The sequence below is a fragment of the Bos mutus genome, chromosome 1 (genome assembly GCF_027580195.1).
Source record: "Bos mutus isolate GX-2022 chromosome 1, NWIPB_WYAK_1.1, whole genome shotgun sequence".
Classification (NCBI taxonomy): domain Eukaryota; kingdom Metazoa; phylum Chordata; class Mammalia; order Artiodactyla; family Bovidae; genus Bos; species Bos mutus.
Genome location: NC_091617.1, coordinates 86,778,701 through 86,805,900, shown reverse-complemented (window position 1 = coordinate 86,805,900; position 27,200 = coordinate 86,778,701). Strand labels below are relative to the sequence as shown.

At 35.5% G+C, this 27,200-nt stretch overlaps 1 protein-coding gene across 1 annotated transcript in view; it reads left to right on the top strand.

Annotated features, from left to right (window-relative positions):
- MFN1 (mitofusin 1) overlaps positions 1-27,200 on the top strand; it is a 39,236-nt gene that overhangs the window by 9,308 nt on the left and 2,728 nt on the right. The window contains exons 5-17 of the mRNA XM_005892499.3: positions 747-871; positions 3,130-3,238; positions 4,594-4,701; positions 7,515-7,668; positions 7,784-7,851; positions 12,975-13,096; positions 15,035-15,161; positions 15,334-15,438; positions 15,801-15,903; positions 16,039-16,268; positions 18,046-18,198; positions 19,958-20,154; positions 22,142-22,276. Coding sequence (XP_005892561.1) covers positions 747-871; positions 3,130-3,238; positions 4,594-4,701; positions 7,515-7,668; positions 7,784-7,851; positions 12,975-13,096; positions 15,035-15,161; positions 15,334-15,438; positions 15,801-15,903; positions 16,039-16,268; positions 18,046-18,198; positions 19,958-20,154; positions 22,142-22,276 — 1,736 coding nt within the window. The remainder of the gene's footprint in view (positions 1-746; positions 872-3,129; positions 3,239-4,593; positions 4,702-7,514; positions 7,669-7,783; positions 7,852-12,974; positions 13,097-15,034; positions 15,162-15,333; positions 15,439-15,800; positions 15,904-16,038; positions 16,269-18,045; positions 18,199-19,957; positions 20,155-22,141; positions 22,277-27,200) is intronic.

Sequence of the window (27,200 nt, the reverse complement as noted above, 5' to 3'; positions counted from 1 at the left end):
GCCAACGTTTTCACTCTCCTCTTTCACTTTCATCACAAGGCTCTTTAGTTGTTCTTCACTTTCTGCCGTAAGGGTGGTGTCATCTGCATATCTGAGGTTACTGATATTTCTCCTGGCAATCTTGATTCCAGTTTGTGCCTCATCCAGCCCAGCGAATGGGCATAGTCATTAACTTTAAAGCATGCTTGTGTGAATACTGCCTAGTGACATTCCTTTACCCGCCCCTGCATTAGTAAGCAATAAATTCACTTTAGAAGAGTCAGGAAATACAATTAGAAAATAAGAAAAGAAACTTCACAACTCACACACTTCCAAAATCAGTGGAAATACTTTGGTATAGAGTTAAATTGGTGTTTCTCTGTATTTTTTTTTAAAAATGGTATATGCTATTTTGTGATTTGCTGTTTTTCCCTTAATATATTGTAGATTTTTTTCCATACATATAGTGTAATCAAGTTCAGTGTTGCATAGGATGCCATTTGTTGGGGCATTTAGAATGTTTCCAGCCCACATTGTTTGGCACGATGGTATGAGTCAACTGTTTTCATGGCTGTTATTTTTTTCGTACTTGGTAATTTTAAACCTCAGGTTTTTCAAGATTTCCCCAGATGGTTTTATTTCAAATTATATAAAGTACTGCTTTTTCTACATGTTTTGCAAAAATAAGCTTAGCAAGTCCTAATATTTAACATTTTTCTTGAATTTTGTTACAAGTAGTCTTGTTTTTTCTTCCCTTCCCTCTGTAGACAGTTAATCAGCTGGCCCACGCCCTTCATATGGACAAAGACTTGAAAGCTGGGTGTCTTGTGCATGTGTTTTGGCCAAAGGCAAAATGTGCCCTCTTGAGAGATGACCTGGTTTTAGTAGACAGGTAAAATTACATATGAAATGTTTTCTTGTAAAAGTTTTATTTAATAGAAATGCTGCTTGTGTGTAGAATGCAGTACATAAAAATTTTAAATGTTCAATTGCTGCTTTTTTCTGCTTTGCTAGATTTTAACAGAATATTTAAGGTATTATTTTTTGTTTTGTTTCTTAATGGTTACATGAAAGTGCTGATTTATCAGTCTGATTCTAGTACAGGAAATTTCAAGAACCGACCACTTTTTTCGCTAGATTGACTTTGTGGTTTGGATAGTGGGCTGGGTCTTAGAGACTGTCTGATTCTAGATATGTTGATTGTTGTGGTTTAGTCGCTGAGTCGTGTCTGACTCTTGACTCCATGGACTGTAGCCTACCAGGCTCCTCTGTCCATGGGATATCCCAGGCAAAAATGCTGTAGTGAGTTGCCATTTCCTTCTTTGGGGGATTTTCTTGACCCAGGGATCAAACCTACATCCATGGGAGCCCAGATAGCTTTGATAGATAACTCTAACCAGTTACTGTTTTTAATCAGTAGTCATTCTTGAGACCTAGTTTCCCAAAATAACTGCTGGACAGTTCATACAGCTTTTCTTTGTTCAAGAATTAATCAAATGCTTTTGTAATTTATTCCTAACTCTTCTGACTAACCTGCATTTAATATGTTCTTTAAAAATCATCCTATTACATTGGTGCTTAATAAAATGGTAATGCATGTCCCTTTAGCAGAGTCCTTAACGAAAAAAAAGTAGTTAAATGATTTTTTTAAAATTGTGGTATGCTCTTTTAAGTTAAAATTTCAGTGTTTTATGGAAATTTTTGTTTTTTATTTGATGAGGGCCTTCCCTTGAGAGAAAAGGTACTTGGGAAATAAAAACATTGGGTTTATTTTTTTATGTTTTGAATTTTTAAAATAATTAATTTTTGGCCATACCATGTGGCATATGGCATCTTAGTGCCTCAACCAGGGATTGAACTTGCACCCCCTAACCATTGAACTGCCAGAGAAATCGCCTAAAAACATTTAGTTTAAATATAATAGTTTTAATTTTTCTTTTACTTCATGGCCAGACTGCATCCATGACCCCAATCTGTTTATCTTGCCAGCTGGTCACAGGATACATCAAGCCAATGTATATACAGTTGGACTATACTTTTTACAGTATGAATTGTGTATTAGCCTCATTTTTTTTCCCTAGTGCTTATTTTCAGCCTCCCAAAGCATAAAGTTTTTTTTTTTATTAGAATATAATTGCTTTATAATGCTGTGTTAGTTTCTGCTGTACAGTGAAGTAGATCAACTATGTGTAAGCATATGTCCCCTCCCTCGGGCCTCCCAGACCTCCCTCCACCCCACCATGCCCTCCCACCCATCTGGGTCATCACAGACCACCAAACAGGACTTGCTGTGCTTCATAGTGGGTTCCCACTAGCTATCTGTTTTAACACGTGGTAGTGTGTGTGTGTGTATATATATGTGTACACACACATATATATATATCAGTCTTAATCTCCCTGAGAAAACCATAATTTAAAAGGACACATATACCCCAGTGTTCATTGCAGCACCACTTAAGGTAGTCAGGACAAGGACACAACCTAAATATCTAGTGACAGGTTAATGGATAAACAAGAAGTGGTGTATATATATATATATATATATATATATATATATATAGTGAAGTATTACTCGCCATAAAAAGGAAATAGGGTCATTTGTGGAGATGCGGATGGACCTAGAGAGTCTGACACACAGAGTAGAGTAAGTCAGAAAGAGAACAACAAATATCGTATATTAAAGCATAAAGGTTTTAAATATTTATCATGTTACTTGTCAAAAATCATGAGGTTTTCTCTCTTTAATAAGTAAACATTTTTAACATTTGTTTAGTTGTCAGTTGGATAGGTTCTGGGAGTTGTCAGCAGAAGAGAAATATATAGTGCACGATTCTCAACTTTCCACAACTGCTCTCTTATAGGTGAGAAAGTAATTTAAATCTCCTAGGCCTCAGACTGATAACTGGTAGAAATCCTATCCTTTAAACTTCAGCTAATTCTTAAAAGTTAAAAAAATTATCTATCTTGGAGGTTCAGTGGTTAAGAATCTGTGCTTCTGTGCAGGGGATGTGAGTTCAATCCCTGATTAGGGAACTGGGGATTTCATATTCTACATGCTGTGTAACATGGCAAAAAAAAATATATATGTACATATATATATACATATATATATATATATATATAATATAATTCTTATTTTATTCCCATTAGTCCGGGCACAGATGTCACTACAGAGCTGGATAGCTGGATTGATAAGTTTTGCTTAGATGCTGATGTCTTCGTTTTGGTTGCAAATTCCGAATCAACTCTAATGAACACGGTAGGATCTTATCATTGTTTTGTTTGAGTGATAGAATATGAAGTAATATCCCTTCTGATTATGAAAAGTAAGGGAAATCCAAATCATGTATTAGAAGGAAGCTGTGATATCAGGGGTGAATGAAGGGGTTTGTGTTTCTCTGGGACTAGAAGGACTGATTTTGGATTGATGGTTCTAGCTTATAGTGAGTATTTGAGTCTAAGGTATGTTGTTGACATTCACTGTAGTTATTTGCAAGTTTCTAAAGGAACAGACACCAGAATTGTTAGGCTGTTGACTTAAGTATTTTACATAAGATATAACACTCCCACCTCACCTCCCTGTCTGGCAGGCAAAGCTTTTCATATTTTGAGTTTTGTCAGCTTTCTCACAAAGGTTTACCTGTGTATGCCCTAGATTTCTGCTTACCTGTGTACACTCTAAGCTGCTGTTAAACGCAGAAGATTATTTATCCAGGATATCTAGAACCAGACATAAATAATCTTTCCAGAGTTTTGATATCTAATATCCAAAGCTGTAGTATAATTTTTAAACATTATTCCTCAAAAGCATATAAATGGCTAAACACCATTAAAACCTAGGTGTTACCAACAAGTCCTGTTTTGTCACTGTGTTATTAGTGTTTATGTGGCCCGATCTATATCCTAAACCATGTTGTTCTGACAGCACTGAGAACTGTTTACAACCTGATGGTGTTAAAAATAGGTAAATGTTTAAAGTCTGGTTTAGAGTAACTCCATTATTTAGGTGTCAGATAAACAAACTTTGATATACATCTTGACTTTGGTACCTTTGTTTATGTTATTCTTGGCTCACAATTCTTTCCCCTCTCAATTTTTCCATCCTTCAAAAAGCTGTTATCAGTACCATCAAGCCCATCTTTATCACCACTTCCTCCTTTATAGATCATTTCTTAATTTCAGTTGGATGTTTATAGCATTTATGGTGCATACCTTTTATTGTTTATTATGATACGTGTGTCTTACATTAATTTACTTAGTGTAAATCTTCAAGAATATTTGAGGTAGATTTTTAAAAATACTATCATATCTAGCAATATCTTATGTCCTGCATGTAGTAGGAACAGATAAATATTTGTTCAATTGAATTTCAATAAAGACTCATGAGAGAAGCAGGAAAACCTTAACTTTTGCTTTCTTATATTTTAATTTTGTCATCTCTGGAAGTTTAATGTTCAGAGTGCTTTGGGATCTTTTATTTCAGTGGGTGTTCTGGGTGTTCTCACTGTTGTTAAATGGTTCAAACTTTTAGATTCAAATAAGGTTTCACGTATAAATTTAGAAATAAAGTTGCTTTAAAAGTGAACATACTGTTGGGTATTGGATGTTTTTCAGGAAAAACAGTTTTTTCACAAAGTAAATGAGCGACTTTCCAAGCCTAATATTTTTATCCTGAATAATCGTTGGGATGCCTCTGCATCAGAGCCAGAATATATGGAAGATGTAAGTTACATTTTTTTCCCTTAAGTTTTGAAATATAGTAATGTACATTGGTAATTGAGAAAACAATACACATCGTAGAGTAGAACATCATAAGCAGCTATTCTCTTACTTGAGAAAAGAGTATAATTGTACAAAATCTGAAGTGGATATGTGCTAAGGACAGAGTATTAAGCTACTTTGAAATAAAGTTGTATTATGACAGTACTGTCAAATACATTTTAGATCTTGAAACATCCTTTTTAATTCTCTGTTTAAGTATAACAACAGAAGAGTGTACAAATCATTGGTGTCCAGCTCAGTGAATTTTACAAATTTAATACCTTTGTAAGGGTCCAGGTCAAGAAGCAGAACATTCCAGCACCCCAGTATCCCCCATTTCTAGCCTTTACCCTCCAACCGAAGGATAACCACTTGCGTCTCTGATAGCCTAAATTAATTTTTCGGGTTGGTCAACTTTGTGTAATGGAACCACGTAGTATCTACTTCTGTGTCAGGTTTCCTTTGTTCAACATTAAATTTGTGACATATATCCATTCTGTTGTGCATAGATGAAGTACATTCTCATTGTGGTATAGTCTTTCATCCTATGAATAACAGTTGATCTCTTCATTCTGGTAGTGATGGGTATTTAGGTAAATTTCCTTCTTTTAGCTATTATGAATAATGCTGCTGGGCATATTCTTGTGCATGTCTTTTTGTTGCACACTGGTGTATATTTCTCTTGGATATATACTGGTGGTTCTCACGGTGAGGGGTTGTGTGCTACTGGCATCTAGTGGGGAGAGGCTTGCGATGCTGTTAAACAACCTGTAACACAGAATAGCTCTTGCCCCCAAACCAGGTTTATCCAACTCACAGTGTCAGTAACGCAGGAATCAGTAATCCATGGGTATAGATTGAGCAGTAGAATTCCTGGATTATAGGTAAAGAATATGCTATTTTAATAAATGCAGCCCAAGAGCTTTTTGAAGCGCTCATTTAAGTTTATATTTCCATCACCACATTGAGAGTGCCGCATGATTTCTGTCATTGCCAGTACTTGGTATTTTTTGCTTTTGTTTTTCATTTTAGTCATGCTGGTGGTTTTAGAAACTTTAGAAAGGATGAAGAATCTGGCATTTAGTGTACAAGTAATATTTAATTTGCTTGATGATATTTCTGATTTTAATAGTAGTATGTATTTATTATTTTTTTAAGAAAACTTATGGAGAATTCTTTGGCATTCTAGTGGTTAGGACTTCATGCTTCCATTGCAGGGGACATGGGTTCAATCCTTGGTTAGGGAACTAAGATCCCACAAGCCACATGGCCTGATCAAAAACAAACAAACAAAAAGACTTCAGAAAATACATTAAAAAAATAAAATTTATCCTGTCCCATCACTATTCACATGTTAGATTGTTTGCTTTCATTCTTCCCCTGACCCCCCCCCCAAATTGAAATTTTGCTTAATGTGAAACCTTATATCCTGTTATTAACTCGTTTTGTAATCATACTCTTTCAAATCAAGCTCTCATTTAATCATCAGAGAATCAGAAGATAGCACCCACAGATTGTTCTTCTCCATTCCTCTTTAGTTTAATTTTATTAAGTCTTAACATGGAGATCTCTTATCATAGCCATAATGTTAAAGGCTGGTACTAAACCCTAACTTCTAATCCTTATTCCTAATTTAGATACCCAAGTGCTAATCTTAAACTTAATGTCACAGCTCTAATCCATAGCTAATGTATTCTCCCCAATTTTAATTCCCAGTGTTTTTTGGAAGAAAAATATACCGTTTATGCTCTGATTTCAAAATAAAACTAACTTCATTATAGCAAATTTATTGCAGCACTTACTTTCTAATTTTAAAGGTATTAATAGCTTCATTGTAGAAAATTTAGAAAATAAAATCCTAAGGAAGAAATTAAATTGCCACCCATTTTAGTGAGTGTTGCCTGTATGCCATGTATTAATTACATAAATGTGTATACACATCATATATCCTTAATACAGAATTAAAAACATTTCCCTGTGCTATTAAGTACTAGTATTTGTCTACAATATATTTCTTAATGGTTGTGTAGTATTTGATGGTCCATCAGAATTTTAAATTAAATGTTCAAGGAAGAATCATTAAGTTAAGAGGAAGATTTCCTATCAGCAAGTATCAGACTTCATTTATTAGAATTTTTGGATTTGTTAATTATAAGGCAAAACTAACAAAACGTTGTAAAGCAGCTATACTCCAGCTTTTTAAAAAGTAGTTGAAAAAAATAAAGGTATAAAAAAAGTATAAGGCAGCTGCTGCTGCTGCTGCTGCGTCGCTTCAATCGTGTCCGACTCTGTGCGACCCCATAGACGGCAGCCCACCAGGCTTCCCGTCCCTGGGATTCTCCAGGCAAGAACACTGGAGTGGGTTGCCATTTCCTTCTCCAATGCATGAAAGTGAAAAGTGAAAGTGAAGTCGCTCAGTCGTGTCCGACTCTAGAGACCCCATGGACTGCAGCCCACCAGGCTCCTCCGTCCATGGGATTTTCTAGGCAAAAGTACTGGAGTGGGGTGCCATTGCCTTCTACATAGTATAGTAATCAGTTCAGTTCAGTTCAGTTCAGTCGGTCAGTCGCGTCCGACTCTTTGTGACCCCATGAACCACAGCATGCCAGGCCTCCCTGTCCATCACCAACTCCTGGAGTCCACCCAAAACCATGTCCATTGTGTTGGTGATGCCATCCTTAATATCACTATAAATGGAATTTAGTATAGGCCTGTAACTCATATTTGTTTAGTTATTAGAATTCTTTTAATACCCCTTTTTTTTTTTTTGCTAGGTACGCAGACAGCACATGGAAAGATGCCTGCATTTTTTGGTGGAGGAGCTCAGAGTTGTGGATCCTTTAGAAGCACGCAATCGTATCTTTTTTGTTTCTGCAAAGGAAGTTCTTAGTGCTAGAAAGCACAAAGCACAGGGGATGCCAGAAGGTGGTATGTATTCATTATAGATTTCCTGTTGAAATATGAATATAGATTATAAAAGTAGCATGCAAATATCTTATCTTCTTATATACTAGGTTTTAAACTCTTCATCTAAATATTACAGGTGGGGCACTTGCAGAAGGATTTCAGGCAAGATTACAAGAGTTTCAGAATTTTGAACAAATCTTTGAGGTAGGAATTTTGTGAATGTATTGACTGATATAAAACTGTAGCATTGGTTGGAAAGTGAGCATAATCTTCTGTTTTCATTACCTGTCTTTGTTAATAACCTTTGGTGTTATTTAGTGTAGTTTCTGACAGAACAAGTGAAGCAAAGAAAGTTTGAAGAAAGAAGGTCCCTGCAAAATGGATGATCTGTAAGAACAGAGAATTAAAGATTGTAATTTCTTATTCTTTTTTTTTAATGTATTTGTATCTAAATGAGACATTATTTTCTAATATTGTATTGTGTGATGAATATAATACTCTATATTCAGTAGTTAGGGACAAGATTAAAAAAATGTAATTGCTGTTGGAATGGGTAATAGAGCAAAATGAAGATCTTTTTTCTTTTGATAGAACATAGTTAATGCCATTTGACAAAAGTTAATAACATTTCTCAACTGTATTGCCACCTGTTAATTCTCCATGTTTTATGCCAGATGTGCTGAACAAAACAAACGGATGCAAAAATAATTAAGATACAGGTCCTATACTTTAGGGGAATCTAAGCTACTGAGGTGCAGGAATAACTAATGTGTGTGCCAGAAGATCCTGTTACATTTTGGGATAGGTGTTTTATTCAGAGACCTTAAAACATCCTAGATTGGCTGAAAAATACTTTAGCTGTTAATCTTCTCAGCTCTCATTTAGCTCTATCTAGTTGTATTTATTAGATTACATATCTCCTCACCCCCAGATGAACACAAATACTCAGAACTGAAAAAACTTCCATCTGTAATTCTTCCTTATAAGTAGTAACTATTATAATACTAAGGACATAAATATTGAATGTACTTGGCAGAATTTTTTAAATTAATCATTTGCTCACTATCCCCTACTTTTAATTTGGTGAGAAGAAGACAGACCATTAGGTAGACAAACACAAAATGTTTAAGACAGCCTACTCTCTGTACCCTTGGTAAGGTGTTTCTGATTCTTCGGAGGTCCCTGGAATATCAACAGGTGTTCTGTCAAGTTAAGCTGTAGGATACATGATATCCCAGTTACTTAAAGATCATTTTTATATTCTTTCCCTTTTTTTGCACAAGAGATTCAGTCCTCTACCCACTCTTATCAGGAACAGTCATTTCATCCATGGGAAGAATATTGGGGAGAGTATCTTTTGTTGTTTTGCTCATCTTTTCTTATTTATTGAGCTTTTCTTTCTTTGTGTGTATGTGTTTATCATTGATTTCTCCTACCAAATCATGTACTGTTCAGTTATACACTCATACCTCTTTCATATCGGTTCCTGGTACAGCTTTTGCTTTCCCAGAATATCTCCTTGAAGAGGTGGGAAGAAGAATAAAAGATGTGCTGTAGAGCACTGGTTACCAAACCTGGCTGGTGATGAGAAACACATGAGGTACTTTAGAGACCTACAGGCTCCTGACCTATCCCAGAGACTTAATCCAGAGACTTAATCCAGTAGGGCTAGGGATGGACCTAGGAATCTCTTAAATGTTTAAAGCTCTCCAAGTGATTGCAATAATCAGGAAGAGTTGGGAACTGTTTCTGATATTTTTAGAAGAAACTTGGTATTTCACTTTTTTATTTTAAAAGTTCTTTTGAGAATCTAAAAATTATGTTTGGAAAAAACTATGAGCAAGAGCTTTTCCATGAAGTTGTAGAGAATGTTAGGCTTTAGAGTCTGAAATTTTTGTTTAAAGCTCTGATAGACATAAAATGAGAATTAGTTAAAAATGATTTGAATTTACCTAAGGAAATAGTCATATGCGCAAACAATTTTATCTTGATGGCCAAACCTTTTTTTGGTAATTACATTGACAGCTCTTTTCAACTTTTTGCCAAAGCTCAAATTTGTTACCTTTAAAATTAATTTTGATAATTTATGATTTCTTATTAATTGATACATTGCTGAGAGTTTATAATTTAGTATATAATTGTTTATTTAAAATTTTTTTGTATTCCTTTCCTATATCTGTCTATATACCTATATATAGATACATCGTTAAATAAAGTATATAAGAAATATATATATTTTAATATTAATTGAGATTTGTCAATGATTTTATTGCTTTGCTGTATCCTCTAAAGATTAATTGAATAATTTATCAGCTTATAAATAGCATTTTTTGGTTGTTAGTCATTCAGTTCAGCTAATGTTTACAGAAAGTTTTTTTCTGCCTTCATTATAAAAGGGAATGAATTTGTCTGTGAGTGTAGCTTTGGATGTCTTCCATGGCTTTCAGTATCCAGATTTCATTGTTGATTAATTTTTAATTATAGTTTTTGGCATTTCCTACTCAATACAGGAGTTATTAACATTCAGGTATTTTGATTCTTCCCATATGACTTTTCTTGATTTCTCTTTTTTTACATTGTGATGACAACATGTGGCCTTAAATGCCCATTTTCTGTTTTCAGAATTGACTTCTGTTTGTGTGTGTGTAGTCTTACGGTTTTTGTGAAAAGAAAAACTGTACCAAGTTCATCATTTTATCAAACAATCTGATCTTTACCATAGACCTCTTGAGATTCATTTGATTTAGAAGAAGCTGAAAGGTATATGGTATCTTGGTGTTCTTTCTTGCACTTCTTCTGTCAGTTTAAAATATTTCCAAGTAACACGTTTGGAGTGGTAAATAGCATGTTTTTAGGTATTTGGGGTCTTTTATCAAGGGGACTTGACAAATTTGTTTTATGTTTTAATTAAACATAAATATTAATATTTATAAATTTGTAACTATGTATGACTAGTTGTAAGCTATTTTCTTTAGATGTTAGTAGAAAATCAGAAGATCTTAACTGAAGTGTGATTATTGTTTTGCTTCTAATCTTTAATAAGTTTTCAAGCAGCTTCTAGCATATTCTGACAAGATGGAATTTAAATTGTCTGGTGTGGTATTTTAAACTTCACCTTATGAAAGCAGAGTTCCTGATGAAATAAGTCTGGTACTACTGCAGGCTATATGTGACTTCCATGGAGATTCATAAGTATGTTAGTGTATATAGGACTCTGAGAAATGGTTCGGTAAAGCTTTATTTAAATCAGCATTTCCTATACTTCGTTTGGAATAGAGTATTTCTTTTGTAGTTGACTTTTGATATTTTTCTGAGCAGTGGGAACATCAATGTGGCATACTTTTTAATTAGAAAACAATTGCCTGCTTTCTTCTTTCTACATATTCACTACTGTATATTTTTGGATCAAGGAATAACTTGTAAAAGATTTTTCCTTTTTGTCTAGTCTAGCTCTAATACTGTGCTGTTATCTACAAATTTGGGGTCTTCATTGCTGATATCTAGATCTGCTTCATCGAGGAACATAGAATTTCTTTTAACGTTTTTTTCTTTTAAAACTATTCTTATTCTTTTATAATAGTTTTGTAAAGGTTAATTTGGCAGTTAATGAGACAGTTATTTAAAGTAAAATCAAAGCTTTGTTTTGGTCATTAAAAACTAAGCAGTTGATATTATGGTTGATATTATTTAGTTTTGGTGGCTTTTGCTCTGGCATGTACAAAACAGTAATACTCTTAACTTCCTAACACTAATCTTTTCAAGATTAATGATAATTGAGAAACTTATAAATGAGCTTGATGATGAGCAACAATGAGACTATGCTCTGAAAAAAGTAGTGGGCTCTGAGTTAAGCAAACTGTTAGCTAAATGAATTATCCTCATGTACCCTGGAGCTAAAGAAATGAATCTGTTTTGTTTTCTACCCACTCCAGTATTCTGGCCTGGAGAATTCCATGGACTATATAGTCCATGGGGTCACAAAGAGTCGGACATGACTGAGTGCTTTCACTTTCTGTAAAGTGAATTGAACAAAATAATCATTTTAGAGATGTGAAGGCTTAATATAGATTATAAATAGGACATTGATTGAAACAGTGCTGCTAGGGTATTGACTGCCTTTAAAACTTGAAAGCTATTTATTTTGATAAAGGATAGTATTACTTTAGGAAGTAATTATCACAGTTCGTACCAGTTTTATATTAAGCTCAAGAAAAAAATTCATGGAAATATTAGAGAGTTGGAAGGTATATCCTTCTAAAAATTTATTGTAAAAAATAAACATGGTGTCCTGCAGAACATCTATTTTGGGTATTGACGTTGTGACCCAGATGAGTGTTCCTTGATTGTTCGAAGACCAGCTAACATTTCTCTATAGATGCTTGAAGTTGTTTTCAGATGTTAATGTCAGTATAGAATTAGACTTTCTATGAATTAAAAGTGAAAGGCCAATTTTAATTTAATAATTTTGCAAAGATTTAAGTGATGAATCACAATAAATGTTTTAAATAACAAGCAGTATGCACACATACTGAAATTGAAACAATTTTACAAAAGAAACATCCATGATCATATGTGACGCATTTTGATGTATTATTCTCTGTGTAAAAAATACTCGTCATGAATCACTGATTTGTACAACTGTTAGTAAGTTAAGAGCTGCAATTAACTTGAAAGTAAAACATGAGATAACGTATCATTCTGACCTGTATCCACACTCTATATTGTCCCATGACAATAATGGGATTATCTTAGAAATAGCTATAGATATTTTCTATAAACAATTTAAAATACTATGTTGTGTACTGTTAAAAGAGTATTTTTCAGTTTGTTCGGGCTTTAATCTGTAGAAGTTCTTTCATGAATTTTATGTGGCATCATTCAACTAATTTTTCTCAATGTAGAATTCTGGTTCCATGGCTTAAGAACTTTATGAGGTTATCAATTACAAATTTGAGAAAGATCAAGATAGATGAACTAGAAATAGATTAAAGGTGATCCAAGTAAAATTAGTAATCTAATAGGAAATCTTTTTTAACATTGAAAATAGTACCCTTTTTAATTTGTTTTTGAAGATAGTATAGTCAAAGATCCATTGCACATTACTGTGTAAAATTACACAAAGCTATGAACTTGCTGTTAAAGTTTTTTACTTTTGAATCCTTGACTTTTTTTAACCTTTATAACTTTAAGTTGTGTTTATGTTTCATTTATTTTTTTTCCTTATGTCAGTTTTGGTTAATGTTATGAACAGCAAGTTTTTGTGTTTAAATTCCTGAAAATGCTTGGATGGAATTACAGTAATGTGTTATGGCTTGGGCCCCTCGCAGGAGTGTATCTCGCAGTCAGCAGTGAAAACAAAGTTTGAACAGCACACTATCAGAGCTAAACAGATACTAGAAACTGTGAAAAACATAATGGATTCAATAAACGTGGCAGCAGCAGAGAAAAGGTATGAATTCATTTTATTGCAAAATAAAAATTATTTTTGTGTCAGTATAAAAAGACTGATATAAAATTTTTATTATTATTGAATACCTTTCATGCTAACATCAGCCTGATAGGTTTAGCTGATGCCTACTTGCATGTTTTTTAATCAGTATTTGAAACTGTTAAGCATTTTTTTTTTTTTTTTAACAACCTTAAGCACATATTTACATTCTCAGTATTGCATTCTCCAGAGAAGGCAATGGCACCCCACTCCAGTACTCTTGCCTGGAAAATCCCATGGATGGAAGAGCCTGGTAGGCTGCAATCCATGGGGTCGCTGAGGGTCGGACACGACTGAGCGACTTCACTTTCACTTTTCACTTTCATGCATTGGAGAAGGAAATGGCAACCCACTCCAGTGTTCTTGCCTGGAGAATCCCAGGGACGGGGGAGCCTGGTGGGCTGCCGTCTATGGGGTCGCACAGAGTCGGACACGACTGCAGTGACTTAGCAGTAGCAGCATTGCATTCTCAGAATATGATCTCAGTATTCTTATGTGTGAGTTGTGAGTTTTAAATGTTCAGTGACTTGGAAATATCTTTAAAGCAGTGAAAGAACCATTTCTTCAAACAGAATTTTTCAAAGTTCAAAACAGGTGACTTTTTTTTTACATTCAACCTATTACTCATCTTTTATTTACTCATATGTTGAAATCTTGAAATCACTCTTTTATGCCAGTTGTGGTTTTATATCAGCTGGTAAACAAGCAAGGTGGTACTACCTGCCAGCCAGAAGGTGAACTTGGTAAGCATTACTCCATATGTCATACTGTAGAACAGTATTTTATTCCATTTATTGTCTTATAATGATGAAAACGAACACAGAAACCAGCACTATTCAAAGAAAAGGGTAGTTCTCACAAACTTGGTACACTTGAAACTAAGATCAAGATGTTATTAGATGTTACAAGCATAATGATGTTAAGCCTCAACTGAACCTTTAAGTGAACTTAAGCCAATCAATGGAAGGATATAAAGCATCTAAGATTAAATCCAAGACGATATCAAATTGGAAATTTTAAATGTATTTGATCTTGCTGAGAAGAAAACTCCTCTCATATCTAGGTCTGTTGCCTAATTCTGGCACTTTTGCAGGATGCATTATGTATAAAATTAGAGAATTTGCAGCATAATAAACACAAGGGTCAGAACCCAGAGTCTGATCGCTAGCCTTGTCACAGTGTTTCTGTTTATTGAACTCAGTTGCTATATTACGGTGGCCAAAGTAAGTATTGGTCCACTGGGTTGACCTTAATTTTTATAAAAATATAAACATTGAAATAAACCTGGCACAAAAAACAGGTGTGAATTGAGGATGGTTTGTAACTCTTTTAGCTAAAGATACTAAAAAAAAAATCTCAGGCTTTTGTTTTCCTATATCATCCAAGGGTTAACAGATTTAGCAGATAGTAAATATTCTAGGCTTTGTGGGTCATACTGTCTATTTTGCAGCTACTCAGTTCTGCAGTTTAGAGCAAAAGCAGCCTAGTACACCCAGTAGGTACATGAATGCATGTGACTGTATTCCAAGGAAACTAACAAAAACTAGCAGCTGGCTGGTTTGAGCTTGCAGGGTGCTTTATTAAGTAGACTCAATAATGAGTTAGTTCTATTTTAAATATTTGTATCTGTGAATTGGGTGCAGATTTAGAATCCTTATTAATCCTTTGTGGGATTCAGGTGCCACAGGAGCAGAGAGAGAGCAGTTTCTCTCCAGTCATCTGTAAAACATTTTATGAGTGAAATGTTATTTGAATCCCTTTTAGATGTTGAAATACAAGGTTTTTTTTTTTTTTTTCTTATATCACACTAACAGATGGTTCAATATATGTGAGTGTCTCCTTAATTTCTTTAGAACTTAAATGTATCCTGAATATTAATTACTCTTCATACTACAATAGGGTTTATTCAATAGAAGAGAGGGAAGACCAAATTGATAGACTGGACTTTATCCGAAACCAGATGAACCTTTTAACACTGGATGTTAAAAAAAAAATCAGGGAGGTTACAGAGGAGGTTGCAAATAAGGTGGGTAACGTTAGCTTTGTGATAATATCTGGGAATGATAATACTTTTGATAGTGCTAAAAATATTATCCATCTGTTACTTTAAAAGAATATTAAGTTTTTTCATTTTGATTTTTTTGAGTAGTCAGTCATCTTGTTTAAATTTTCTAATTTTGATTTTTTTGTATTTCCAGGTTTCATGTGCAATGACAGATGAAATTTGTCGACTCTCTGTTTTGGTTGATGAATTTTGTTCTGAGTTTCATCCTACTCCAAGTGTACTGAAAGTATATAAAAATGTAAGTTACATTAAGTGTTATTCAGATACAGTTTACTTATCTTGCTGCTGCTACTGCTGCTGCTAAGTCGCCTCAGTCGTGTCCGACTCTGTGCGACCCCATAGACGGCAGCCCACTGAGTCTTATTCCACTCTTCAGTGATTTGGGCATTTTAGCGTCTTCATGGCAATCAGTACAGGATTAAACTGTTAGATCTCCTATGCATTCTTATAATAAATATAAATTATAAAATACACAAGAAAATTATCCACTTCAAAAGAATAAAGTCATTTCAGTGTTTACTACTTTTTTAGTGTTTTTATAAAGTCTGTATATGTTCTAGAGAAGAAAATAATGTGGACACTTATCACCATTGTTAACAGGAGTTAAATAAGCACATAGAAGACGGAATGGGAAGAAATTTGGCTGATCGGTGCACCAATGAAGTCAACGCTTCAATGCTTCAATCCCAGCAAGAAATTATTGGTAATATTTATGTCTGCAAGTTCCTATGTAGTTTTTTCATATGTATATTTATTAAAATATCTTTTAGATATCTTATAAAATGTAAAACATTATTTACTGTTGTTAACCAAAGTATCATAATTTGGTTCTTTCTAGAAAATTTGAAGCCATTACTTCCAGCTGGTATTCAGAATAAACTACATACACTGGTTCCTTGCAAGAAATTTGATCTTAGCTATGATCTAAATTGCCACAAGTTATGTTCAGATTTTCAAGAGGATATTGTATTTCGTTTTTCTCTGGGCTGGGCTTCTCTTGTCCATCGTTTCTTGGGCCCTACAAATGCTCAGCGGGTGCTTCTAGGATTATCGGAGCCTATCTTTCAGGTATCTATCTATATATAAATATTTTTTGTAGCTTTTTTTTTTAATTTTCTATTTGTGTAGGCTTTTTATTAGGTGGTTATTGCTATACTGTACAGGTGTGTATCTGATTCTACCAGTTGAGAGTCTCTTTTTATTTCATTTGTGTGATTTTCTCTGTAGAACTAGCTGTGTCAGCTTTGCTTATTTGTACGGTAATATTTATGATATAGAGCCATTTTAGAATTAGGTATACTACTATGTTTAAGGGAAAGCCAATTCCCAAATTTTCATTCAATACTGTTGTAGGTTACTCTGCATTCACTTTTGATATTCTATTTTGTAAATTTTCTAATCTTAATCATTAAAAAAAACTATTTTGAATTTATCAACTCAGTAATTTTTCAGGAAACTTACAGGGTTTTAAAACCATTGCCACAATCCAGTTTTAGAACATTTCTGTCACCCTTGAGGATATGCTTGTGCCCGTTTGCAGTCAGGCTTCATTTCCACTGCCAGCCCTACTGCTAGTCAGGTTTCTCTAGCTATTATTTTTGCTCTTCCTGGACATTTCCTATGAATGGAATCATACAAAATGTGACTCGCTACTTTCACTTAGCGTAATGTTTTCAAGATTTGTCATCATACTGTATGAATGTTGTAGCATGTATCAATCAATATTCAGCATTTCTTTTGTATCACTGAATAGTATTCTGCCATGGCTGTCACACATATTATTTATCCATTCATCAACTGATGGACATTTGAGTTGCTTGTACTTTTTGGCTATTACGAATAATGGTGTTATAAATACCCATATACTGTTTTTATGTGGGCATGTGTTTTCATTTCTCTTGAGTATTTAGGAATGAAATTGCTGAGCCATATGGTAACTCTATGTTTAACTTTCTGAGGAACTGCCAAACTGTTTTCCAAAGCAGATGCACCATTTTTCATTCCACCAGCAATGTATTAACATTCTGTTTCTCCACGTTCTAATCAAGGCTTTTTTTTCTGGCAGATACAAAGTTGTATCTCATTGTATTAATAGTTTCAATTTGTGTTTCCCTAATGACTGATGATTTTGAACATCATTTCATATGCTTATTCTTGTATTTCATTTTATAACATGTCTATTCAAATTTTTTGCTCATTTTTAAATTAGGTTATTTGACTTCTTACTGACTTTTAAGAGTCCTTTACATATATTCCAGATATAAGTCTTTATCAGATACATGATTTCAAAATATTTATGTTTTTCTAGTCTGTAGCTTGCCTTTTAATTTTCTTATGGTATGTTTTAAAGTGTAAAGGTTTTAATTTTTATTTTATTATGCTTTCATTTTTTATTTTTATTTATTTATTATTTTTGGCTGCACGGCTTGTGGGATCTTAGTTCCCTGACCAGAGGTTGAACCCAAGCCCTTGGCAGTGAAAGTGTGAAGTCCTAACTACTGGACCACAAGGAAATTCTCAAGGTTTTAATTTTGAAGCCCAATATTTTTTTAAAAGATTGTGTTTTTGGTGTGAAAAAAATTTTATATGCAGTTTTAATTTCTCTTGAGACTTGAGGGCCTATTGTTATAAGACAGACTCATTGTATATTGTAAAAATCTATTCTTTATGGTTTCAGACCATTTTTATTTTCTTCATGTATTTATGGTAAACTCATTAATTGGAGTCATTCTTTTTGTAGTTTTACTGCTGTAATTTTAAAAGAGAATATAATAGAATTTTTTAAATGATTATTCCATGTATAGCTGTTTAATTGAATTAATTCTTTACCCCTCAACCTTATCAGCTCCCCAGATCTTTAGCTTCTACTCCCACTGCTCCTTCCAACCCAGCAACGCCAGATAATGCATCACAGGAAGAACTCATGGTTACCCTAATAACAACATTAGCCTCTCTTACATCTAGAACGTCTATGGGCATCATTGTTGTTGGAGGAGTGGTAAGAAACAGTACCTTTTTTTTTAGAAACAGTATTTTTTGGTGTAATTAAAATTGAAATTTTTGCAAAGCTACCTGCTAGATCAGGAAAAGAATGTTTACTTCTGTTTCCAGATTCTATAAGATGATATGAAAAGTTGTAGGTTAAAATTAGTGAACTGAGTTTCGTGGATCTAATCTTTAAAATTTTTTAAATATTTATTTGTTTTTAATTTTTTTAATTGGAAGATAATTACTTTACAATGTTGTGTTGGTTTCTGTCATACAACAGTGTGAATCAGCCATAATATACATATATCCCCTCCCTCCTAGGCCTCCCTCCCACTGCCCTAAATATTTATTTTTATATTAAAATATAATTCACATATAAAATTGTATTAGTTTGAGGGGTACCACAGGATTTAATGTATGTATGTATTGTGAAATGGTTATCACAACATACATTTTTAAGTAATATTTCCATCACAGCACACAAAGAAATAATACTTATACATTGGAATAACAATGATCCAGCGCCCTTATCTAGCCTTCTCCAAATACCAAAGAGATCACCTTAAAGTATTAAATGTTATTTTTTGTAGTAGTTCTTACATGTTAAAAAAATTTTTTATGTCATTAACAGCATAGGTTTACTTGTTTTCCTTTTTTTTAATTGACATGTAGTTTGATTTACAATATTGTGTTTTAGGTGTACAGCAAAGTGATTGTTACACACATACAGACGTGTATATATATATATATATATATAGCTATTTTCAGATTCTTTTATAGGTTATTATAAAATATTGAGTATAGTTATCTGTGCTATAAGTAGGTACTTGTTGGCTACTTGGCTACTTTTTTTTTTTGGCCTCACTGCATGGTATGTGGGATCACAGCTGTGTGTGTGTGTACGTGCACCTAGTCATGTCTGCCTCTGAATCCACACGAAGAACCATGAGGTTCCTCTGTCTGTGGAATATTCCAGGCAAAAATACTGGGATGATTGCCATTTCCTACACCAGGGGTTCTTCCTGACCCAGGGATCAAATATGTCTCCTGCATTGGCTGCTGCTGCTGCTGCTGCTAAGTCGCTTCAGTGTCTGACTCTGTGCGACCCCATAGACAGCAGCTCACCAGGCTCCCCCGTCCCTGGGATTCTCCAGGCAAGAACACTGGAGTGGGTTGCCATTTCCTTCTCCAATGCATGAAAGTGAAAAGAGAAAGTGAAGTTGCTCAGTCGTGTCAGACTCTTAGCGACCTCATGGACTGCAGCCCACCAGGCTCCTCCGTGCATGGAATTTTCCAGGCAAGAGTACTGGAGTGGGGTGCCATTGGCAGGCAGATTCTTTTACCACTGCACCACCCAGGAAGTCCCCATAGTTCCCTGACCAGGGATCAAACCCATACCCCCTGCAGTGGAAGTACAGAACCTTAACCACTTGACTGCCAGGGAAGTCTATTTTATATATAGTTTGTTTTGATTTTTTAAACTTTTGACCTAAAAAAATTATCATCCCTTTTTGAGATACATTGAATCAACTTACCAAATACTCGGCAGGTTATAAAAGTTCTTGCCTGCTATTTCTGTGCTGCTCCTTTTTCAGCTTGATTTTCAGTAATTTCATATTTTCTTATAGAGAAGGAAGATAACATTTTTTAAAAAATGGATCTAACTCAAGGATCTGTACAGAGCCAATGCATTTTCTAAAATGCCTTTTAGTACAGTCTCCCTAGTAGTATCTTTCTTTCTCAAAGTAAGCTGTGAATTTATCTTACAGATTTGGAAAACTGTAGGTTGGAAACTCATATCTGTTTCATTAAGTATGTATGGAGCTTTGTATCTTTATGAAAGGCTCACTTGGACCACCCGTGCCAAGGAGAGAGCCTTTAAACAGCAATTTGTGAATTATGCAACTGAAAAACTGCAGATGATTGTTAGCTTCACAAGCGCAAACTGCAGCCATCAAGTACAACAGTAAGTTGAAAGATTCATCTGTGTTTTTGTTTTAAAGCTTTACTGAAGTATGACGTACATGCAGAAATGCACGAATAAGAGTACCAAAGAATTAGCACAACGTGGACATATTTTATAATTGCCACCAAAATGGAAAAAATAGAATGATCAAATAGTGGGCTCAAAATAAATGCATGGTGGTTATTTTTTACTATTACAGCCCAGATTTATAGGCATGATTTTTTTTTAAACTCAAGAGAATTTTATAATAATAATAAATACCTGGGTCTTCTGAGTTTCTTTTATGTATCTCAAATATTTGGTAATTTAGTAAAAATACACAGGAGCCCAGTCAAATCGATGCATACATAATATTCTGTATTAGGGTGCTACTGACACCTGAATTAGAAAGTTTTCTGAGCTAAAGATAATTGCAATTTAGTAGAAGAAGCAACATGTACATAATTATTTTTAGAAAAGATGAAAAATGATAGGTAATTAGAGCTTCATAATGTGAGGCTCTAGAATCTTAAAGCATAAAAGACAGTGGATCAGTAAAGGTCTCCTGGAGGAGAGGTAGCCTGGTGAGATTTGAATGTGCAGAATAGAAAGAGGGAAACAGAGAAAAGAGCCCAAACTAGAAACATGAGATAATTTCAGTGTGGCAGATGTGTACATAAGAGCGGTCCACTGGAGTGTAAGCCTAACAATAGGACAGGTTTGGATAATCAGGAATCTTGGGAGTGACATCATTAAATTTAAGCTCTAGAACAGATAACTTGGCAGTGGTATAGTGTGTAAAATGGTTTAGCCTCAGGAGACAAAAACTGCCAGAAGATTGAACTGTTTCAGACACAAGATCAGAGCCTGTAATAACCTATTTAGAGCCTCAGGAGACAAAAACTGCCAGAAGATTGAACTGTTTCAGACACAAGATCAGAGCCTGTAATAACCTATTTAGAGCTGTAGGGAACGGAAACAACGAGGTCACAGAATTGAGACCACTGATGTAGTTCATTCATTTCCCAGATATTTATTGAGCTATTTTATTTAATGGTGTTAATTTTGATTTATTTATATTAATGAGGATGACATAGACCTCCAAAAGAAATCAGTCGAGGTTCACATTTCATAAAAAGAGAATGAAGCTTTCCATTCATCATTATCAAACATTAATCACCTACCATGTGACAATAACTATAGCTAAAAGTTATGGTAGATTACAAGTTAAAGATAATGTGTTCTTTCTTAAATGACTTTAGACTTCAACAGAGGCAACTTCAAAAAATTATTCCAGTTAAAATAATACTAGCCAAATATTAATGTAGTAAAATGTTAAAATAGATGCTTCAATTTGTCTAACCTTGGTATTTGGTCAGATGAGGAGAGATGGGAGAGGGAAAAGACCATGGGAAAGATGAAGATGGGCAAAAGAATAGGAGGATAGTTGCAGAGAAAAACAAGTCAGTCAATCAAAGTCCAGTGGTACACACCTACTAGGCATGCTCCCAATAGCAAACACACAATATTTGCCAAAGTCCACGTATTAACTAGCACACAAATACACCCTTTGACTCTAGAAATGTAGTTAAATTAAATGTTCCTATAAAGTATTTTTGATTAAGTCACAGAAGTTCATGAAATTTCCTTTCCTGTTTCCAGTAATTTATTCTTATTGGTAGGGGATGAGAGTAAGGCTTATTATGTTTCTGAAGAAATATACCCAACCTTTGCCTTTTTATAGCTTACTTACATTCACAGCAAAATGGCAGAGTAGTTATTACCTGTTGAGCATTTGTCTTGAGGCCAGATGAAATCAAGCCCACAGTCATATTACGCTTACAAGTACATACACTCTACCCTCCCTCATACCATTCTTAGCAATGTTCTTTGATACCTTATCTCTTAGGGATTTTTTAATCTTGTGATTTTTTTAATGTAAACTTTAAAGCTTATTCATTTTAAAAAGACATTCATAACTGCTGATAAAATTGTTTTTTATTTTAAGGGAAATGGCAACCACTTTTGCTCGCCTGTGCCAACAAGTTGATATTACACAAAGACATCTGGAAGAAGAAATTGCTAGATTATCCAAAGAAATAGATCAATTGGAGAAAATACAAAACAATTCAAAGCTCTTAAGGTATTTGACCTTTTTCTTCTCAATAATATGAACATTTACTTGTCTCATTACCAAAATACAATTATATAAAATTGCTAGCAAATTTATGTTAAAATTTTTGGCTTTCTGCATTGGCTTAATTATTATTTTCCATAGTTAATTCCATATGTTTTATAATTTCAGTGAAAACTAATTTCAACAGCAAAAAAATATGAATTTAAAGGGATTTTTTAGATTCAGACTTAGAGCCCTGTGTTAAGCTATATTTGTCCTTTTTTAGAGCAGTTCTGTTATTAAAATTATGAGTTTTCAGTCCTATATATCCAGGATTGATAACGTTTCTTCTCTGTGGGGACTCTTAGGTATACTTAAATTTGAAGCAGCAGAAGTAAACAAGATATCCTAATATAAAGTGGAATTATGGTTTAATATGATTTTCCATGGATTGTTTGTTTTCCATTATTGTTTCCCTAAATAAATTCTGCTTTAGAGAGTCAAGACCAGAAGTATTAACGCAAGGTCTATACTTCTTGACAGTTCTTAACTTGCTACCCATTAGCTCGCTCAACTACAAGTCTGGGAGAATCACTAAGCATCATTTCATTTCTGCTACTACTTACCAGGGCACATGCTACATATCACATCAGATCAGATCAGTCACTCAGTCGTGTCCGACTCTTTGCGACCCCATGAATCGCAGCACGCCAGGCCTCCCTGTCCATCACCAACTCCTGGAGTTCACTCAGACTCACGTCCATCGAGTCAGTGATGCCATCCAGCCATCTCATCCTCTGTCGTCCCCTTCTCCTCCTGCCCCCAATCCCTCCCAGCATCAGAGTCTTTTCCAGTGAGTCAACTCTTCACATGAGGTGGCCAAAGTACTGGAGTTTCAGCTTTAGCATCATTCCTTCCAAAGAAATCCCAGGGGCGATCTCCTTCAGAATGAACTGGTTGGATCTCCTTGCAGTCCAAGGGACTCTCAAGACTCTTCTCCAACACCACAGTTCAAAAGCATCAATTCTTCAGCGCTCAGCCTTCTTCACGGTCCAACTCTCACATCCATACATGACCACAGGAAAAACCATAGCCTTGACTAGACGAACCTTTGTTGGCAAAGTAATGTCTCTTGCTTTTGAATATGCTATCTAGGTTGGTCATAACTTTCCTTCCAAGGAGTAAGCGTCTTTTAATTTCATGGCTGCAGTCACCATCTGTAGTGATTTTGGAGCCCAGAAAAATAAAGTCTGACACTGTTTCCACTGTTTCCCCATCTATTTCCCATGAAGTAGTGGGACTGGATGCCATGATCTTCGTTTTCTGAATGTTGAGCTTTAAGCCAACTTTTTCACTCTCCACTTTGACTTTCATCAAGAGGCTTTTGAGTTCCTCTTCACTTTCTGCCATAAGGGTGGTGTCATCTGCATATCTGAGGTTATTGATATTTCTCCGGGCAATCTTGATTCCAGCTTGTGTTTCTTCCAGTCCAGCGTTTGTCATGATGTACTCTGCATATAAGTTAAATAAACAGGGTGACAATATACAGCCTTGACGAACTCCTTTTCCTATTTGGAACCAGTCTGTTGTTCCATGTCCAGTTCTAACTGTTGCTTCCTGACCTGCATACAAATTTCTCAAGAGGCAGATCAGGTGCTCTGGTATTCCCATCTCTTTCAGAATTTTCCACAGTTTATTGTGATGCACACAGTCAAAGGCTTTGGCATAGTCAATAAAGCAGAAATAGATATTTTTCTGGAACTCTCTTGCTTTTTCCATGATCCAGCAGATGTTGGCAATTTGATCTCTGGTTCCTCTGCCTTTTCTAAAACCAGCTTGAACATCAGGAAGTTCACGGTTCACATATTGCTGAAGCCTGGCTTGGAGAATTTTGAGCATTACTTTATTAGCATGTGAGATGAGTGCAATTGTGCGGTAGTTTGAGCATTCTTTGGCATTGCCTTTCTTTGGGATTGGAATGAAAACTGACCTTTTCCAATCCTGTGGCCACTGCTGAGTTTTCCAAATTTGCTGGCATATTGAATGCAGCCCTTTCACAGCATCATCTTTCGGGATTTGGAATAGCTCAACTGGAATTCCATCACCTCCACTAGCTTTGTTCATAGTGATGCTTTCTAAGGCCCACTTGACTTCACATTCCAGGATGTCTGGCTCTAGGTCAGTGATCACACCATCGTGATTATCTGGGTCCTGAAGATCTTTTTTGTACAGTTCTTCTGTGTATTCTTGCCGTCTCTTCTTAATATCTTCTGCTTCTCTTAGGTCCATACCATTTCTGTCCTTTATCGAGCTCATCTTTGCATGGAATGTTCCTTTGGTAACTCTGATTTTCTTGAAGAGATCCCTAGTCTTTCCATTCTCTTGTTTTCCTCTATTTCTTTGCATTGATCGCTGAAGAAGGCTTTCTTATCTCTTCTTGCTATTCTTTGGAACTCTGCATTCAGATGTTTATATCTTTCCTTTTCTCCTTTGCTTTTTACTTCTCTTCTTTTCACAGCTATTTGTAAGGCCTCCCCAGACAGCCATTTTGCTTTTTTGCATTTCTTTTCTATGGGAATGGTCTTGATCCCTGTCTCCTTTACAATGTCACGGACCTCCATCTATAGTTCATCAGGCACTCTATCTATCAGATCTAGGCCCTTAAATCTATTTCTCACTTCCACTGTATAATCATAAGGAATTTGATTTAGGTCATACCTGAATGGTCTAGTGGTTTTCCCTACTTTCTTCAATTTCAGTCTGATTTTGGCAATAAGGAGTTCATGGTCTGAGCCACAGTCAGCTCCTGGTCTTGTTTTTGCTGACTCTATAGAGCTGCTCCATCTTTGGCTGCAAAGAATATAATCAATCTGATTTTGGTGTTGACCATCTGGTGATGTCCATGTATACAGTCTTCTCTTGTGTTGTTGGAAGAGGGTGTTGGTTATGACCAGTGCATTTTCTTGGCAAAACTCTGTTAGTCTTTGCCCTGCTTCATTCCGTATTCCAAGGCCAAATTTGCCTGTTACTCCAGGTGTTTCTTGACTTCCTAGTTTTGCATTCCAGTCCCCTATAATGAAAAGGACATCTTTTTTGGGTGTTAGTTCTAAAAGATCTTGTAGGTCTTCATAGAACCATTCAACTTGAGCTTCTTCAGCATTACTGGTTGGGGCATAGACTTGGATTACTGTGGTATTGAATGGTTTGCCTTGGAAACGAACAGAGATCATTCTGTCGTTTTTGAGATTGCATCCAAGTACTGCATTTCGGACTCTTTTGTTGACCATGATGGCCACTCCATTTCTTCTGAGGGATTCCTGCCCACAGTAGTAGATATAATGGTCATCTGAGTTAAATTCACCCATTCCAGTCCATTTCAGTTCACTGATTCCTAGAATGTCAAGATTCACTCTTGCCATCTCTTGTTTGACCACTTCCAACTTGCCTTGATTCATGGACCTGACATTACAGGTTCCTATGCAATAGTGCTCTTTACAGCATTGGACCTTGCTTCTATCACCAGTCACATCCACAGCTGGGTATTGCTTTTGCTTTGGCTCCATCCCTTCATTCTTTCTGGAGTTATTTCTCCACTGATCTCCAGTAGCATATTGGGCACCTACTGACCTGGGGAGTTTCTCTTTCAGTATCCTATTATTTTGCCTTTTCATACTGTTCATGGGGTTCTCAAGGCAAGAATACTGAAGTGGTTTGCCATTCCCTTCTCCAGTGGACCACATTCTGTCAAATCTCTTCACCATGACCCGCCTGTCTTGGGTTGCCCCACGGGCATGGCTTAGTTTCATTGAGTTAGACAAGGCTGTGGTCCTAGTGTGATTAGATTGACTAGTTTTCTGTGAGTATGCTTTCAGTGTGTTTGCCCTCTGATGCCCTCTTGCAACACCTACTGTCTTACTTGGGTTTCTCTTACCTTGGGCATGGGGTATCTCGTGATGGCTGCTCCAGCAAAGCACAGCCATTGCTCCTTAATTTGGACGAGGGGTATCTCCTCACCGCTGCCCTTCCTGACCTTCAACGTAGGATAGCTCCTCTAGGCCCTCCTGCGCCCGCGCTGCCTGTATAAAAAGTTTGCAATGTCTGCAAATTGGAGAGGCTGTCCTTGCGACCTGAATTTTGGAACACAAATATCTGTCCATGGTATCTCAGTCTGATCAGCAATTACATTCTCATTGCGTTTCTGTTCCAGAGTCTCTGAAAATGTGACTGCCTGTGACTTATCCCCAACATCCTTACAGACAGACACACACACACACACACAGAATCTGTCCATGCATGGTATTTCAGCCTGATCACCAGTCACATTCTCATTGTGTTTCTGTTCCAGTTTCTGAAAACGTGACTGCCTGTGACTTAGACCCCAACATCCTTACAGATAGACACACACACACACACACACACACACACACACACACACACACAATCTGTCCATGCATGGTATTTGTGTCTGATCAGCGGTCACATTCTCATCGCATTTCTGTTTAGAGTCTCTGAAAACTTGACTGACTGTGACTTAGACCCCAACATCCTTTCTCACACACACACCCCACCCCCCACCGAAGCGAATTTCGTGTGTTCCATTGCTCCTAAGTTAGATCATCCCAAATACAGCTTTTCAAATTTGGTGAAACAGTATCCAATAGAAAACAATTTTTAACTGAGGTAAGTTTTTATTTTTTCATCTTGCTATAGTTAAAAAAACAAACCTGATTACTGGTACTTATGTATCTCAGGAGCATTTTCTGGAGAAATACACAGTGGAGTTCACATGCACATTTAAATTATATGACCTTGACAATATCCATTTAGCAACATACAAAACAAGACCAAGAAGGAAAGAGAGAGATTCATTTAAGTATGTGTGTGCACCAAGGCACATTATGAGAATGGGAGACACAAACCTGCTTTCTTTTTATGGGCATTTGGTTTCTTT